The sequence below is a fragment of the Colias eurytheme genome, chromosome 21, assembly GCF_061535395.1.
Source record: "Colias eurytheme isolate Ceu_HAF_F1 chromosome 21, ilColEury1 Martin Lab GWU primary, whole genome shotgun sequence".
Lineage (NCBI taxonomy): Eukaryota > Metazoa > Arthropoda > Insecta > Lepidoptera > Pieridae > Colias > Colias eurytheme.
The window spans coordinates 10,203,382-10,222,047 of NC_143000.1; the positions used below are offsets into that span (position 1 = coordinate 10,203,382).

The following is an 18,666-nucleotide window of genomic DNA, read 5'->3' on the forward strand; positions in this document are numbered from 1 at the left end:
CCAAACATTCATCTTTTATTTATACAATATATATAATCATTATTTATATATGAACTTTGTCAAATTTCTCTCACCAATATTCAATTTATTGCAAGTATACGTGCGCACTATAAATAAAACAAAAAGAGCAAATATTACGATTTCAATATTGGCGGGATGAAGACGTTTTGTTGTATTAAATAAAAAGAAACATCACGCTCGGTGGAGATTAAAAACTGCAAGTGGTAACGCGAGTGAAGGGAAAGCGAAAAGCAAAAATGTGTTGATGAATTACATAGTAATAAGCCATTTTCGTGTGAGTGCTATATTTTTATGTATCTACTCGTTTATACTGCGCTCAAAACCTTTTAAAATCATACAGATAAAAATTTGACAAAATTCGTTATTCATTTACGCGATTACAAGAAAAGAGCAAATAATCTTATTGCATCCGGTCCTTAAATATCTATCTATAGTTATAACACTTGTCATAAGACCCGGCTCCTGCCGCCTGGTGGCGCTATCACAGTCACACACGCTATGAAGGAATTGACAAGTAATGTGACGCCGCCGGGCTGCGCCTGCGCACATCACAGATACATCTTACATACTTAGCTATACTCCGCTACACGAGATGGTCTCCGCGCGGTGAGTATTCCGATCGACGCCGACGTTTATTAGATTGAAAAATTTGAGACAGATAGAGCGATCAAGCCACAAACAAAAAGAGCGATCGATCTCAAATTCACGGCTATATAAACCCGTTCGTAATTTTGCTCCCCACGATCGCCGGTTCTAAATAAATAAATAAAAATATCTACACGCGGTCACTTTACAACTGTACACGATCTGGAATCTGTAGAAAAATATATTTAGCTCGTATGTACACGCGTAATGTTATCATTCGGGCGGCTCGGTGCGTGGCCCGCGCGGCGCCGCGCGGCAACGCTAGGCTTTGCCTCACAGCGCGGCGGGCACACGCAGGGACGTCACACTTCACAAGTATTTATGTAGTATAAAAATATATAGTACCCATTGAAGGTATCTGTGAAATATTAGCGAAACGAAACTGGCGCGTTTGCATCTGAGCGTCTAAAGCGAAAAATCGTATGCGATTAGAAAATATAGGGATATTTCACAAAATACAGTCAATATAGTCGCACAGCGGCCAAGACTCGACTTTATAAGCCCGATATGAAGTACAGATGAGGTAGTGACGATGTCTCAGACGACCCGCTGCAGGCGGCCCACAGACCACGCCGGTCCGTTCCGTAACACGCTCCCCCCCCCCTTCTATATTTTATTTTTAAAATAAAATATCACGGAACACGCGAGGAGAGAACGTCGAACGGGTGGGAGTCGTTGCGCGATTACGGATTACACAGTTTCATACATTATTTGTTAAATACATAGTTTCACCACAAATGAATTTCAACAAATAAATTTTTTATTTAGGTTTAAATTAACATTAACGTGAAAGAATAACATTTATTCAGTAGCGGGTTGCGGGTTGCGGGTACCAGGCGCGCAGCGTTGGGCGGCGGTGTGCGGTCACGTGTCGCGCGCGGGCGTGGGCGTGGGCGCGGCGCTGCTGACCACGACCACGGGCTTCACGATCGTGGTCGCGCTCAGGTACTGCGCGCTCACCGCCAGCGGCGACACGCTGCCCTTCACCATCTGCGTCTCCACCATCTGTGCGACAAATCATTTTTGGGTGTTATTCATTTGTGTAAGTATCACTTTTTATATTATCGATGGTGCATATTACAATTAAAAAACAATTATGTACGAGACTTCTCAATTCCCGCAAATAATTAACTTACAAAGCACAAAATTTAAGAAATATAGTGTATAATATTTTAAGTAATGAGTCTATGTGACTGTATGACATTGACCTTGTACAATGCAATAATGACCTTGATCGTCGGCGCATGCGTGCTGACCTTGTGACGGAATATTTGTAATACTGACTTTATTTGCAATAGTATGCACCCATTTGTAAGGAAAAAAGTTTATTCAACACCACAATTATTATATAAAATTAAAAATAAAAATACAACTTTCGCAAGAAAATTTTGTTCCAATAAAATTGATACTTATATCTAATTAGTGTGGTGCTAAAAGTGGTAACTACTCAGCATATGCTACACTTGTGTGTGTGTTCGTATGTAATATCTTTATACAAACGTGCGTGTGGATGTGTGTACGTGTGGATTTGTGTACGCACCTTGTGTGTGAGCGTGTGTGTGTGTGTGTGTGTGTGTGTGTACGCACCTTGTGTGTGAGCGTGTGTGTGTGTGTGTGTGTGTACGCACCTTGTGTGTGAGCGTGTGCGTGCCGAGCAGGTGCGCGGCGGACTGCGACACCACGAGCGGCGTCAGACCGCTCACCACCACACTGCCGCCCTCTGCACATATAGCATTATATTACACTTTACATGTTAACATTATATTTAATTTTATATTGCTGGTTCAGTTTGTATAGTGGTATTCTACACTGAAACTAAAAGAGATGAAAAAAATTAATAATATCCAGCAATTACACAGTGTAATAATTATTCTAAATATTCTTTAAGATCATCAAATATTTTTGCGTCGCAAAAAAACGAAACAACGTAGATTTTTTTCTGAACGCACCTGTAGACACTGCGGAGGTTGTCACAATGCCGTTTTCTTTTGATGTCCGGTTATTCTCTGTTGTTACACCTGAAAAGTACGAAATTAAAATTAAATAAAACATATACACAATACACTACATAGTATAAAACAAAGTCGCTTTCTTTGTCCCCATGTCCTTATGCATATTTAAATCTTTGAAACTACACAACGGATTTTGATGCGGTTGATTTTAATAAATAGAGTGATATAATTCATTACGTTTTAGACAAAGCGGGCGAAGCCACGGGCGGTTTTTACTAGTTAAAAATAATTCAAGTGTGTGTGTGATTATTTGTGTGTTTGTGTATGTGTGTGGCTCACCGTTGGGCGCGTGGTGCAGCACGTGCAGCGGCGCGGCCGACAGCAGCTGCAGCGCCCGCCCGCCCACCACCAGCCCGCCGCCCACCACCTGCACACACACGCACTAACATGTACAACACGCAAAGAAGAGTAAACCCCTCCCCCCCCCCTCCCCGTGAAGTAAAGCCTAGCCATGCCATGGGGATACGGACTGTAGAAAGAGGGTTGTTTTAGTTTCCTTTTCCATAAATTTTGACTTTGATTGATTGACTTTGTTAATAATAATTGTAGACTGTGAAATGTAATGATAATGAAAATAATAAATGAAATTTTGATTTATAATTAAGTGACATAATTCTCATGCTGTTATTAATAACGGCTGAACATGCTGGAACTCAATTGTTAACATCTATGTATACCATGTTTTATGGCAAATAAATTATTTAAATTATTTTTTTTTAAATTTAAATTTAAATAGTCGGTATGAACCATGAGACCATGATCGAGACCGACATACCAGGACACAGATTTAGATCTGAGATACTCAACGGTATTTTTTCCCTCTATAATAAAAAAAAATGTACAACACGCACTATAACTGAAATCTTACCCTATTCAAGAACGGGCTCAAAAATACCCTTCAGAACATAGTAAAATATATTACGTTAGAACAATTTCCTAAGACGACTAGACTTATATATTAAGTCTCTATAATCTCCTCAGAAGGAGGAAACGCTATCAAGACGACTGAATCAGCTTCTGCAAACTTCCCCTGTTCGACCTGCGGAAAAGTATGTCGATCCCGCATTGAATTATTTGGACACCAGAAACATTGCTCAGGCAACACACCATAAATGATCTGTGATAGACGTAAAGGCCAATGATGATGATCTCCTCGGTTGGAACCTTGCACACGTTCTGAACGGCATTCGACAGGGATCTTCCGTAAAGCCTGTGTAATGAGTCGCGGGAGAGTTACCTGCGCGGGCGAGTCGGCTGGCGCGATAGTAGTGAGCGTGAGCGCGCCGGGCCGCGACCCGTACGATGCACGAACCACCTGCACATATACTCCACTTAAACTCACATTTTTATAACACCCTAATTACCATTATCATATAATCAAAGTTGAAAAATAAATGGAGTTAAAAAAAAAAAAAAAAGTCGTGTGGCACTCGGGGACTGCCGCGGTAAAGCTATTGCATGCTATGCCTTCAAGCCACACCTCCGCGCCTGTCCCCGTGGGGAGCGTGAGGTTTTTTCGTTACGGAATTTCTGGATTCGGTCCCCGCGCTCAGGGCCCGCGATAGAAACTATGCAATAGCTTAAAAACACACTTAAGATAAACTTATGAAATTATTGTATTGTCGGTTGTCATCGATCCTTGATACGCGTGAATTATTCTGTCTCTTTTAAATGGATCAAGTTCGACTCTTAATAAGTCAGATACAAATTTAAATCTAAAGTGTTGGCTTCTAAGTTGATGTGCACGAATTTGTTGTCATACGCATAATATTATTGATGCAGCTCTTATTTAACAATCTACATTTATTTTAAATTTTACAACGTAATAAAAATATAAAAATGATGTAAACACAATAATAATAGAAACAAACTATTATTCTAACTCTAATCTCAATAATCCCGCGATTAAGATCAGCCCTAATTAGCGGTCGTGTACCAGGCGCGCATACCTGCGAGGCGGTGGGCGCGAGCTGCACGGGCAGCGGCCGCAGCTTGGTGCTGAGGTTCAGCGTGTGCGGCGCGGCTCCGAGCGGTGCGGCGCCGAGCGGCGGGTGGCTGGCGGCCGTGTGCGGCGCGAGCGGGGAGCGGGGCGAGTGCGGCGTGCGCGGCGCGGGGGGCGGCGATCCGCTGCTCTGGAAACGAGAATACGAACATTATAAGGCAGTTGATACATTTTTAAAATTGAAAAATATTATTATTGTATCATCTTCCAGAATTTCTGTTATTCGACGAATAAGTTTTATCCAAGCATTGAAAAATCGGCCCTTACTTAAATATTTTTTTGACGCAATCATAATATGACGCAAGAATAGGTTCGCTGATTTGCAGTTTAGCCGCTAGGAAAATGTAGTTAATTGCAAACAACTACAAAATATGATCCAATCGTTTCCATGGGTTTCAAGAATGAATGAAAAAAAGGTAGAAATTTAAAATGAGAGAAAAATTTTCAAAGAACTGCGTTATACTTGATTTCATTCTAACTGTACTTATGTATTAAATATAATATATACGGTTAATATGTACTGGGATCAATATTTCAACACTCAAGTTCTTTAAGGTGGCAATTGAACTACTGTCTGGCGCAATAGACAGTAGACTCGAGTCCATGACCAAATTTTATATTCTTTGACGTCATATTGTCGTCAAACAATACATTCATTTTAGTAGTTTTAATATATTTACAGTACCAACAGTATAATTATAAACTGATAAAACTTACTTTTAAAGGTAATCCTAAAACTTGGCCATTAATAACGTCTTCCCTTTCTTTTTCCTCGGGCGCAGCGTCTGAAATTGTAATGTAATAATCAACAAAGAGGAAAATGGATACAATTTCAACAAAAACAAAGTTATCTGTTAAATTGTTTGTAATTTAATGTTTTACAATATCTACAACACTGTTTACGAGATAAGCGGCGCGCGTAACGGCTCCGAGCGGGCGAAAGAGACGGAGGCACTCACGCGTCTGTCTCTTTCGCACCGACTCCGAAGCGTGAAAACGGGCCGCCATCATTATTAATAGATAATTTTTAATAAATGATGCGCATCAGTTTTGTTTATTTTGAAACGACATTGTCAAATATTAAATAATGTCGAGCGCGGGTACCAGGCGCGCAGAGGGCGCGAGGCGGTGCGCGGTGTGGCGGGCACTCACCGGCGGCGCGCGGGCGGGGCGGGGCGCGCAGGGCCACCTCGCGCTTGAGCGCCGCCAGCCGCTGCTGCGCCGCGATCTTCTCGCGCGCCAGCCGCTCCATCTCGTGCTCGCACTCGCGCTCCTTGCGCCGCAGCACCTGCGGCCAATACGCACGGGTTGCACAAATCGAAACATCTACGAGCTTATAATAATATAGTTAATGAAATCGATTGATCGCTTCCGCTAGCCTAGTGAAGGATTTTCCGTCATCGACCGGGTAATCGCTAGTCACAATAATTACTAATCAATATCGACCACAATATAATTAGCGTACCGATAATGGAAATTGACTGCCCTGATGCACATTTTATTGGGATTATGATTACTCGCCGCACCCGTGGATACGAGAAGCTAATATAATTTTAATGATGATGCAAATTATCTATTTAGAGTGAGGATAAAAATGTTTAGTTTTGTAGACATGATAAGAAGCCCACTTCTTGCGGCACACTTATCTCGATGAGCGCATATACCCTAAATGATGTCACTTTTCACTTGAAAAATCCACGATAGTCACTAACTAGTTTGAGTGTTCCAATCGTGCCAGAAAAAATATTATCAAGTATCTTTACTTTATAACATGCAATAAATAATAAACCCTCTCGTAGAGAACTCGCAAATCGTTTAACTGAGCTGTGAAAATTTACGAGTTTTAATGTCAATAAAGTAGAAAGTTCAGCAACCGGGCATAGCGCGGCGCCAGGCACCAGGCGCGCAGAGCTCACCTGGATGTAGCGGATGGCGGAGCCGAGGATGGACAGGTTGGAGGTCTTCTTGTCGTCGGGCGCGGCGGGCAGCTGGCGCTTGAGCAGCTCGAAGCACTCCTTGAGGTGCGCGCGGCGGTTCTTCTCCAGCTTGTTGTGCACCTCGCGCGTGCCGGCGCGCGGGCCCGCGCTGCCGCTGCTGCTCGTGCTGCCGCTGCTCAGCGACGGCGGGGACGGGATCTGGCTCGGCCTGCCGCAACGTTACACGCATACTCAAACATTTGTTCATTCGGTTACATTTAGAATTAAATAGTTTAAAAAAGATAATTGCAAGTTATAATAACTTTAGAAGCGCTACTAAATCGTTAAAATAAGTATTTTCATCAGGTTTCATTGCCCTACCAACAAATAAATATAATTAAATGAATTTTCAACAGTTCGGAAAGCAATTTATGGAGACACACAGAACACCGAAGAGCAGGCAAGAAGCTCTATCTCTCAATTTGTTTCATTTTTATTTGTATTCTTGGTCCATTGGAAGCATAGAGAAATTATTTTTAAAGACAAATTAATTGAAGATTAAAAAAATCAAACATAATCCAACACCTACCACAGATAATCATCGCATAATTTGAAACTATAAAAATTCAAGAGTTTACTACTCTTGCAGATTTTATATTCATTGAATTAACAAAATCTCCACTAGTACCTATCGTTAAAACCGTTATAATTAAAATTAATAGTAGAATTTAAAATTGTTTTCTTCATGTAAATTTCTGTATAATCTCATCTCGATGCGCGAACTAATTCATCTAAGGATAGCTGATTAAATTACAAAATAGGGGCCTGCATAACGAGGCATTAATGATGCATGCAGGGGCCGGCTCCGAGCTATGTATGTGATGAATATCAAGCTGGGATGTTTAATATTAATTACGCATCCACTACAAGGTTCGCCACCTTGAGAGCACTCGCCGAGAGCTGACTGCTGAGCCTAGCGACGTGCACCGGCCACCACACAAGCGCACAGGCCTAACGGACTCGTCTATTTTACAATTACTTATTTTTACATTGCATAAACTTAAGTAAAAATAATCTCAGCGGGATCAAAACAACGTTAACTTTGATCTAACGCAATATGTGTATTTATTTTCAACAATAACTCTTCTTGCTTCTGCTATCCTATTACTAGCAGACATTTTTAGGATGGACATAAATTACTAAATTTCAAAATTTTGTCGCATAATTACTTGTTGTTGTCGTACGGATCTCATTTTTCAAAAGGAAAGCTAATGAAGAGCATTTTTAGATATGTGATAAGTGTTATAACAAACATATTATGACATAGGTAGTATGTAAAATAAATAAAAAAGGCTGAGTGACCATCAACGGACAATCAACAAAGCCACGTCCGGCGGCGGCGGCGAGTGGCGACACCGGGCCGCGGCCAACCCGACCGATACACGTATAAATGAAAGCTTCTGTGGCAAGGATGAATTACGATTCAATTATGACCCTTTTACATTTTATTACGTTCTGTTGTTACGCCTTCGAACGTTCTAGATACGCCACATTAATTCATCTCGTCCTACCTAATAGATGCACTGTGAAGAAATGTTTTATACATTGTGTGGTAAAAACATTGATCTATTTTTTCATTTCATCATTTATTTACGTTATCTTATAGGTCAATAATTGAAAAACAATTTTAAGGTAAAGTGAACTTTTATTTCGTTATATGGATTGTAAGAGATCTTTTCCTAAAATTAAAAACTCTATCATTTGGTAGAGCCATAATTTAAATGTCTAACCCTACCCTCAATTTATTTTTGCATCTACTCATAATTATTATTGTTAATTCACGTCAATAAATATTATATTTTTTTTTTGTATTTGTAGTGTTAACAAATTTTTTGTGTACTCTTTTAAAATAACGTAAGTTTTTTGTTTCTCTATGTAACATACCTAGTTAGTTTCTTTCATAATCTTCTTACATATAAAAATGAATCGCAAAATGTGTTGGTAAGCGCATTACTCGAGAACGGCTGAACCGATTTCGATAATTCTTTTTTTATTATATTCCTTGAATTACGAGGATGGTTCTCATGTAGAGAAAACGTAAACATGTACCACGGAAGAAGCCGGGGCGGACCGCTAGTTAATAATACAAATTATGTGAGAGAGAAAGTCCTCTTGTTTGTTATAGAATAAGTATTTTTTTGTAACAATTTAAAAACAATAAGCAAAGATCGTATTATTGAAATATTATCTTATCTAATAAACAATGTTTGCTTTGAAAATAGAAAAAATAACAACATCCAAGGCGAAGTAGCAATGCCCAGCTGTTTTCAAGACCGAAGCTACCAGGAGATCATAACCCACCCGTGACTGCTGTTGGTCCGCGGCCTGGAATGTTCTTGTGCGAAGTCGAGGATGGGCGCCGGCGGAGCGGCGGGCGGCGGGTCGGGGGCGAGGGCCAGCGCGGGGAGCACGGGGGCGGGGGCCGGGGCGAGTGCGGGGGCGGGGGCGAGGGGCGCGGCGGGCGCAGGCGGCGACGGCGGCCGCACCACGCCGTTGCTGCGCGCCACCGACACCTCGCTCACCCGCACCGACACCGGCGACTTAGGTTCCTCCTCTGCAAAAAAACGCGACATCAGACACAATGGCTCTACTAATGCGATTACGATATCGGCTTCTCTGAGCGCGAACGCTCATTCCTTAATTTTAATCATAGGTGATATGCCCTGTCAAACGGTTCGTCGACGGCGGCGATTCGTGGCGGTAAAGTACCAGGCGAGCATGATATTCCAAGAGCTCGCTCGATGCGAAAGCTCATCGTGAATGTGGGTGTGACGATTACACGAGTTGTATATGTTCATGCAATATTGAATCGTAACGCGGTGCGCTAGAGCCCTCGATTGCCTAACTTCACGGAGCAGCTGAGCGCCGACTGGAGAGAGATAGGTGCACGATTCACAGCCGTACCGAAAAGAGATAGCGGGAGGGCGTAACCGGCTGACGTCAGCGCGGTCATGAGGAGTTTGACGTTTGTTACCACGCCAAAAATCAGCTGCTAATCATAAGAGAAAAAAACCGGTCCAAATAATGTACTATACTGTGCCGTACGATCATTATGAATATTTTGGGTGCCGCTGGCGCCTGCAACGAGAGCTAATATTATTCAGTACGATTTGTACAAACGAGCGAAATGTAGAGTTCATTGACTGTGAATGCGTAATAGCTGTTCCTTGGTCAGTGTGCCCTAAACTTGCATTGCGTAACAAAAAATAAATTTAATTACATGGAAAACTCTGTAATAATATATAACTCTACAACTCTACATCTTTCATGACGACTGCCAAACTCTTTGCTTAGTGTTGTAGTTTTAAAAATTTCATAATCAGCATCGGATAAAATATATTCTCATTATAATCAAATATATACATCAGTAACATCTTATTATAAATTTAAAATGAGTAATTATAGTAACACGTCTGACACGTAAACAATTTTTACTCTACCAGTATCTTGCTGTTTTTTTTTTAAAGTGAAACTTTTATTACATCGTCTCAAACTTTTTGGTCTGTGTAGCGCATGTCGCGTGTATCGCGGCTGCCGAGTAGGTATACCTACGACATGCGCTACACAAAGCAGTGTTCGGAACCGTTCGAACAGTTTCACTTTTACCGTGGTTTCATAAAACCACACAACATTTTTGTTAAGTTTGCAGTAAGAATACATTTTAATTTAAATACTACTTAAGTCACATACTCACACTGTGCACAAAATTACTTTAGGGTAAAATAATTAATATTTAAAGAGAAATCTAAAAAGGTGGATTACCTAAAGTTTTACAATTTCTAAACCCATGAATAAAATAACAGGATACGAATAACAATAGGAGAGCATAAAAACGAGGCGGTATTGACCGGTCGCGGTGTGAGCCTTTGCCATAAATTAGAATCAGTCAAGAAGTGGCTGAGTCCCGGAGGTTGAGGCTGCTGAACTCTTGACTTTGACAAACATCTTGACTTTGCGCTCGATTATTGAATTATTAACGCGATCGATAGGATCCTGGGGAACAATCTTTAATAATTCAATTCGGTGTCTCAATATATTTTGTCACTCGTCACTATAAAATGATACATACTGACATACATCATCTATTAAATGATAAAAGCCACCTTTGGCAACCAGATAGTACCGGTCTACCAAATTATTATCATCTTTATTCAGAATTATGAATCAATTCGAAGCCATCACCATTATCTCCATGGTCGTTTCCATCAATAAACCTTATACGGTATACCTGCCCTAAATTTGGGACATTTTATAAGTTATTTTTCTGGAGAATTGTTTATTAAATCGATGGAGAGTTATAGAGCCCTAATGATATATTTACACGAAAAACTACGCCAGTGAAATTTATAAATTTAAATTAAAAGAAGTTGTTATACATTTTCTAAAAAATACCAAAAACATCATGAAAAAAAATATTGTAAATTTTAAAATTCAGTGTATTTGTCTTCTATAGAAGTTTCTTTTATATGCTGTAAAAAGTTTAATAGAGTTTTTTAAAAGAAAACTCTGAAAGTATAATTAAAGTTTAAGCATGTAAAACAAAAGAGAAATTGATTGTATTTCTCCATAAATTCAACTCATAACAACTGAAAATCGCAACAATAGCCGAACTGGCCGAAGAAAAATAAAGAAAAGAAATTTTCAACAAAATGTCACAAACAGTACTAAGGTAACATGAGAGGCAGGGGCTTATGCAAGTTATCGGCAGTTGACAGTCGCTGCCAGGGAAAATCACATTTTATTTCAACTTGCGTCACTCCGCTCCATGGGGTGCTATTGAATCCTGCTACATTCACGCACGAGTACCCGGAGGGCAGACAAGGATAATCAGATAAAGAAAATTCTCGAACAATAAGTATTTTCCTTATTACGTCGCAACTGAGACGATAGACGCCCAATTAATTATTTAACTAATTTGTGTTTCTTAGCAGTCTAATAAAAACTTCATGAATAGATAAAGATAATTACGCAGAATGTAATCGCGCTATTTTTATAATTTAGAAACCGTTAATCATCAAAAAATAGCTTTACATAGTTGGTACTTGGTACGCCAATAACTGTCATTTAAAAATGCCAATTTCGGTTAGTTCATCCTCGACGAATACAATAATAATTATTATAAAAATTGACAAAAAAAGTGAATCGTCTCTAGGCTCTACCTTTAAATTTATTGTCAGGCTCCTGCTGTTCATATGAGCCTGGTACAAATGCGCATGGCGGCGCGGCGGCGTTTCTATCGCCTGCGAAGGGAAACAAACTGTGCGAAAGAGGCACGAGCATATCTCCCTCGCGAACCACGCACTGCAAGTGTACACTGTAGTGTACACGTACAGTGTAATGTATAATGAATACAAGTTTAGATTTAGCTACAAGCTGTGAGTCAATTAGCGACGCGGGTAAAAACAGAGACCAATAATTCTAAACACGTTATGTAAACCTAACTAACCAATCCGAATAACACATTCATATAATTATAATTCGACACATGCAAACTATCACCTATTTGTTGAAAGGAGAACTCTACCTAGAGATTACAATCTATGCAAAATAGCTAGAAAATGTTCTAGAAGCATCTCAACATCTGATACGACGCAATGTCATAACTCATACCCAACCAAATGGTCGTTCTGGTTCTGGTCGTTCCTTAGAAAGAAATGGATATCTTAAACTGATATACAGGGTGTCACACTTTCGGTATACTAAGCGCGAAGGGACTTGTAGTTTTGCATACACTGATCACGTAAAAAATACTCAAATAACAAAATTACGTGAAAAATTTTTCGCCAAATTTTTCCTTAAAATCCATGTATTCTTCTCTAGCTTCGCGAAGCCGGCATATATCGCTTTGCTAATGTGAGCATTTTGTCTATGAAAACATAATCTTAAACGATAGCTCACGTGCGGGTGGCCAAGTTGGGCGGGTTGCTTTTTAGGGGTGTACACATGGAATTTTAAGAACTCCTCTATTTGAAAAAAAAATGCGTCTGGAATTTTATATGTATTTTTTACGTACTCAGCGTATGTAAAACTACAAGTCCCTTTGCGCTTAGTATACCGAAAGTGGGACACCCTGTATATGCAACGTTTTGTAAAAGTTTAACATTTTGTTTATATTTTTGAACGGTTTCAACTTTCAAGTTTCAAGTAAACCGCTGATATTTGAATCTCATTGAACTCTTATGTAGAGTGTTTGGATCTGTGTTGTGTCGTCGTAAACTAAATGTATTGTATTCAGGAATAATACAATCTTCTTGTAACAACGCACAAACTGTAATGAATCAACTGCGAAAGTAGCTTTTAAACGAACAATCTTATCGTAAAGAAACAATAGTTGGAATTTTTTTATTTTTTAATACAATTTGCACTCGGCCACCTAGTTTCCAACTTAGCAAGGCCGGTACCAGAACTAGAACTGATAAACATTCATATTTAGATTGTTTACGCGCCTGCACGTCATTAAATCAGCTAAATCTTGAGCAGTAAAGTTTTGATTCTATTTCTCTACGTAGGTAACGCTTTGGTGTGTATTATTTTAGTGTTTGTATTTTGTAATTCGCCATTGTTCAGTTCGTAGTGAATTGTATGTACTAAGTAGCGTGGAAGGTGACCGCACGACTTGGTCGGGCGGCGACAGCGGGGTGCGCGGCGCGGAGGGAGGAGACTCGCGGGAGAGCGGTGTGCGGGCAGCTGGAGGAGCGGGGGAGGGGGGAGGGCCGCATGCTCGGGCCCGCCACGTGACGTCTCGGCTCGCCGGAAACACCCGACCGCGAATACTGATCCACCACCTGCTGATTTCTACTGCTCTATTTACGTCTGACGCTTCGATAGCCAATACTACACGTTCGAACGATTAGTGATCCAATTAAATGTTTAATTGGTAATTTGACTTAACGCGTTATAAGGCACTTATCCCGCTTTGCTCATTCGTATGCAGGAATGCGATACGTTATCTTTTATCAGGCGCGAATAGCGTCGTCGGTGGCGATGGACTCGGGCAATCAGCGCGCAATGAGCGGGGACAAAAGAAACGGCGCGATAGTAACGCAATATCGCGATGTCAACAACCTCGCGATTCGCGACCCGCGCCCTATATTTCGGGTCGCGCCTCAGCACGTGTAGCCTTACGTGCGGTTTGGAATTCGGACATAAACCTTACTTTATATATACAGTATACACCTATAAATAAGAAAATTAATCACCAGGAACCATTATTGTATCCTGGTAATGCTTATAGGTAATCAGAGATTTAATTCCAAGTGATCGGTCAGTGTTAAGTACTTTCATGCAAAACCGGACGTCTCTACATTTTTTTAAGGTGTAAAATGAGATAAATCTTAATAGGCTCTTTAATAACTTGAACTATGAGAATCCTGCTTAGACACGAGCCAGTTACGCAAGTCATTTTATAAGCTTAGAAGGTCTATGTGTGTGTGATGTTATGTAATGTTATTAAACACATGTAACTTATTCTGTTAAGTAATGACTCATTTAAAGTCGTAATATAAATGTGATTTTCAGGTTGCTCATTACATTATGGGTTTTAGGAATAGGATATCGGTTTAACTGAACAAAAATAACGATAAACGCATAGGAAAATTACGAGAAAAAATTATTCATATTACGAGCATCTTTGTAGAACAAAAAAAATAGAACTAAAAAAACCTAACTGTAATTCATAATCAATAGTCTTGAATTATTAAAAAATGATGAAACAGATTTTTAAGTAAGTACCTACAATGTATTTTTCCGCATATCACCTTCAACTGATTTATTACTCGTTATTTTTTAACATTTAAATATGGACATTAAAAAATTATTACTACTTACATGAATTTTTTGTTTCAAATTCGCAATACAACCGGTCCAAAATGTATATTCAGGTATATTTTAAGAGTAAATTAATAATTCTGATACAAACGTATTAGTTACAAAGAGTCTTGTACAAAATGTCTTCCCCTAAGACTAGATAGAGTTGATCTCTATCTACCTATATTATGTAATAATCTCTTATACCTATATAAAATTCTCGTGTCACAATGTTAGGGCGTTTGTCCACTACAAGGAATTTTACGGTCCGGCATTCCGATTTTTTACGGTCCGGTATGGCACGCCATTAATCTATATACTAGCTTGTGCACTATACGTAATTTTACTGTCCGACATTTTACTTTTCCCTATTCCGGATGGTTTTTTGAGTTTACGAGTCGCTGTAGGTATAATTGTTTTCGAGTGCCCACTTGCTTGGATTTTACTCTTTTTATTGCATATGCCAATTGAAAGCAAGCTCTTGTTTTACTTTCTTTTAGCTGGCAATGAGATTTGAGAAGTCGGTATTGTTATTTTATATACATTGACCAAGCATTGACCTATAATTATTATCTAAGTAAGTGTTGGTAAGTTAAAGTTCAAGTGGGAATAGATTTAGCTCCTCGTCACCGATTAAAATAAATAAGTGAAACACGCATTTTAAATCTCTTACGGAACTTTACTTTTTATTATAACGAAGTAATATAATATTTCACCTTCTATATTTTTACTCGTTTCTTGTAAAATGCGAAAACAATCATTTATGATAGCATTATACCGCCATACTTCCTTGAACTGTACCGCACTGATCCGAGTAAAGACGGACAGGTGCACAAGCAATTCATCGGTTTTTTCATGCCACACCGGACCGTAAAAAATCGGAATGCCGGACAGTAAAATTCCTTGTAGTGCACAAGCGCCCTTAGTCTGCATACTCCTCCGAAACGGGTGGACCGATTCTCATGAAATTTTCTGTGCATATCGGGTAAGTCTGAGAATCGGCCAACATCTATTTTTCATATGTACCACGGGCGAAGCCGGGGCGGACCGCTACTTTCTTTATAATATACTTCTAAAGAAGTTTAAATTAGGGGATTGAACACTCGAATAAAAACTTTATCTGTAAAGGCAGAGTCATACCATAGGTCTATTCAGAAGTATAATTAATTTCTTTAAACCACACTTTCGAATTCACTTTCTATGTCTCAAGAATCCTGTGTAGAGAATCTCACCCAAGACTTCATGATCACGATACCAATGAAGCTAAATTAAATATTATCTAAGTACTTCAGATATTTCATAATAAAAATATTAGACCCTGAACTTTTAAAATGTAATAAATCTGTACATTTTCAAACGTAGAGCAACAAATCTGTACATTTTCAAACGTAGAGCAACAAATCTGTACATTTTCAAACGTAGAGCAACAAATCTGTACATTTTCAAATTACGTTTAAAAATGTTTAAACTCATAGGCTTCGCGTGAAATGTCAGATTCGACAGTTGAACAAAATGGAATGACGTCATCGTTGCAAAGTTGCTACAGCTACAAAGTAACGCTTTTACGCACTTTGTGTTTGGTCGTAATGCGTCAAAGCTTATTCAATCTACGGTTACTGCGTAGGCCGCTGTAGTACTACACAATAAAACATGTAAACTGAGAAGGAAAACTTCGCTTAATATAAGTCATCATCATCATCATCATCAGCCTTTCGATGTCCACTGCTGGACGTAGGCCTCTCCTAATGCACGCCACTGGATTATATTTAATAAGTAATAACATTTAGTTATTTTCAAAAATATGGAAATAGATGATGATAAGGCTGATGTTGGTTCTGCAAGTCGAATCATCTTATTGCACAGAAGAAGTAAGTATATGCTGCGGCTAAATGTTGATGTGAACAAAGAGCGATGCAAAGAGTTAATATTTCATTTTTTAGTTTAATCCATCAATAATTTACAGAATACATACTAAAAGTATTTGATGAAGCTAACCAACGATGATACCGGTTCACATTAAAAAAAGAGGCAATTCTCCAACTGACGATTGCTTTAAACACGTATTTATTAAGCTTTTAAAGGATAACTTAATAAATTAAACGAATCTTTAATTTATAACGGTGCAGGAATCACTTCACACGTAAGTATTAAAAGTAAAATCCTCGACCTTGTTGGGCGACAGTAAGTTGGCTCGTTAGCGCTATGAGCGCCTCGACAATTCTGTTGCCCTGGTAGCCGATGACACTGTGTAACATTCGAAATATCGTTCGCACTTGATTGCTGATAAAATGGCAACCGTGAACTTAATATCGATCGAAAGACATTGTAATGACAGTGCTGTGGCAAGAACGGAATTTATTACAGTATCCTCATGTTTGACTAGTTATCCCTTAATCTAATCCAGATTTGAAGGCCCGTAGTCCAAACCCCCTATATTCTAATATGGGAACATATTGCAAAGCGACTATAACCTAGCCTAACCTTAAACACAGTGACTGCAAAGGGCGCCGACGTCACGATGAATATTAAAATTAACGCTGTTGTCGATGTATGTAAGGCCTTGATAACTAGTAGTAGTCTATCTATATGCACTATTTTTCCTCCTATCGTTTCCTAATCGTTCATTACATTGTAAATTATACATTCTATTGTAAACACAATGTAACATAATAATTGTTTCTTCATTATTTTTAGTTAATTACCTCCTTCTATCATCTTTTCTTGTTTAAGTTGTGAATAAATTGGGGAATAACATAGTCACAGTTTGCAAATGGCATTGTGTCAATTTCAACCAAGTTTTTCAAGCCCTGAACTCCTTCAAACTGGTTAGTTTTTTTGTGTAACTTCATATTTCCGGAGCAGAGCAAATAGAAGAGCGAATGATAAACTAGAAATTTCTTTTTGTTAATGAAACGTGTGAATATTTCAAGACTAGTAGAAGGACTTTTCTGGAGACTGGTCAGAAACCAGAACGGACACAATTAAAGTAAGCGATATTTTTATGTACCTCTTACTGACATTGTTATTCATTTCAAAGTAGGCTGTGTGCACCGTTCATTGACGAATTTAGTCGCGCGCAGCCTCACTATTGTGCAAAAACAACACAAGGTTGCCACGGCAAGGTCGGCGGACGATCGTCGCCGAGTAATCTAAATCGTACGTGTTTTGATACATAATTATATCGGGTCTTATGATGCTGCAACGAATTTAACATCTGTCCGACATATTAATTGAACGCAATATCTATTTATAGTCCTATTCAGACAAAATAGCGTAATACAACACGCGTCGGTCGGGTAATCTTATCTACGTGTCACTTACCCAAATACTCTTTAATCCACTTCTTTTTAGGAGGCCTTGCGACTTTCGCCCGGTCTTCCTTGACTGGGCTCTGTATGATAACCGACGGCATGGGATGGTCTAGCTCGCCCTCGCTGACGGGGTTCAAGGGGGTGATGACGGATTGCGGGAACCCGTATCCGTCGGCGTGGGGGAGCGTCTGCATGTGCTTGTACGCTTTAAGCGTGATGGGTATCGGCTCCACGTAGCTGCCGAACTCTGTCTCCCTGGTGTTGATGGCAATGGTGTGCAGAGTCTCGTAGTACTCTCCGGGCGCACTCATGGCGCTGAAGAGCTCCGGCTCGCCAATGCGACGGTTGCCTCCGACCGAGTTACCCTCTGAGCTTTCCATAAGTATACCCATTCTACGTCGGGTCAGTCTTTACTTACTACTCTCGCAAGTCCTTTTCGCTTTCACTGTTTTTTTTTATTGTTCTCATTGTCACTTATTCCACTATATAAACACTAACTTATATGAATATTCTCATAAGTTTTTTTTTTCAGAACTTCAACTGTAAAAACTTTAACGTTAGGGAAACTGCGGGTGCGTTTGATCATAAGTGATTTCTATTTTAATTATCGAGTACGATTGTCCGGACAGTAAAGTAGTAATATGGATTTAGACGCTTTTGTTCAATACCACAGTAATAAAACAAGTCAATGAGCATATTGCGGCCTGTAGAGTGTGGATCATTTATTTTCAAATACTCTGAAACGTCGCTCATTGTCGAAAGTAACAGAGACTCGACTGTTGGCAATTTACTTTTGTTCTACATTGTGTTTACGTAAAATGGCAAACTTTTCAGAAGCCCCACTGATAATCTATTGTTGACACAGGTATTGTAGACATGAGCAAATGATAAAG

The 18,666-nt window shown here is 39.5% G+C and overlaps 1 protein-coding gene across 6 annotated transcripts in view; it reads right to left on the reverse strand.

The window, feature by feature from the left end:
• Positions 1-1,231: 1,231 nt before the first annotated feature.
• The window catches only part of LOC149899394 (uncharacterized), a 30,312-nt gene continuing 12,877 nt past the window's right edge, over positions 1,232-18,666 (reverse strand). For 5 of the 6 annotated variants that reach the window (XM_090114106.1, XM_090114104.1, XM_090114105.1 and 2 more), the window contains exons 2-12: positions 17,784-18,313; positions 8,958-9,210; positions 6,597-6,825; positions 5,833-5,968; positions 5,398-5,465; positions 4,628-4,810; positions 3,916-3,993; positions 2,958-3,045; positions 2,616-2,684; positions 2,295-2,386; positions 1,232-1,671 (exon numbers count right to left, since the gene is read on the reverse strand). In XM_090114106.1, the coding sequence (XP_089970232.1) occupies positions 1,531-1,671; positions 2,295-2,386; positions 2,616-2,684; positions 2,958-3,045; positions 3,916-3,993; positions 4,628-4,810; positions 5,398-5,465; positions 5,833-5,968; positions 6,597-6,825; positions 8,958-9,210; positions 17,784-18,165 (1,719 nt within the window). In that variant the 5' untranslated portion in view covers positions 18,166-18,313 and the 3' untranslated portion in view covers positions 1,232-1,530. The remainder of the gene's footprint in view (positions 1,672-2,294; positions 2,387-2,615; positions 2,685-2,957; positions 3,046-3,915; positions 3,994-4,627; positions 4,811-5,397; positions 5,466-5,832; positions 5,969-6,596; positions 6,826-8,957; positions 9,211-17,783; positions 18,314-18,666) is intronic. The other variant, XM_090114110.1, reaches the window with a different exon arrangement.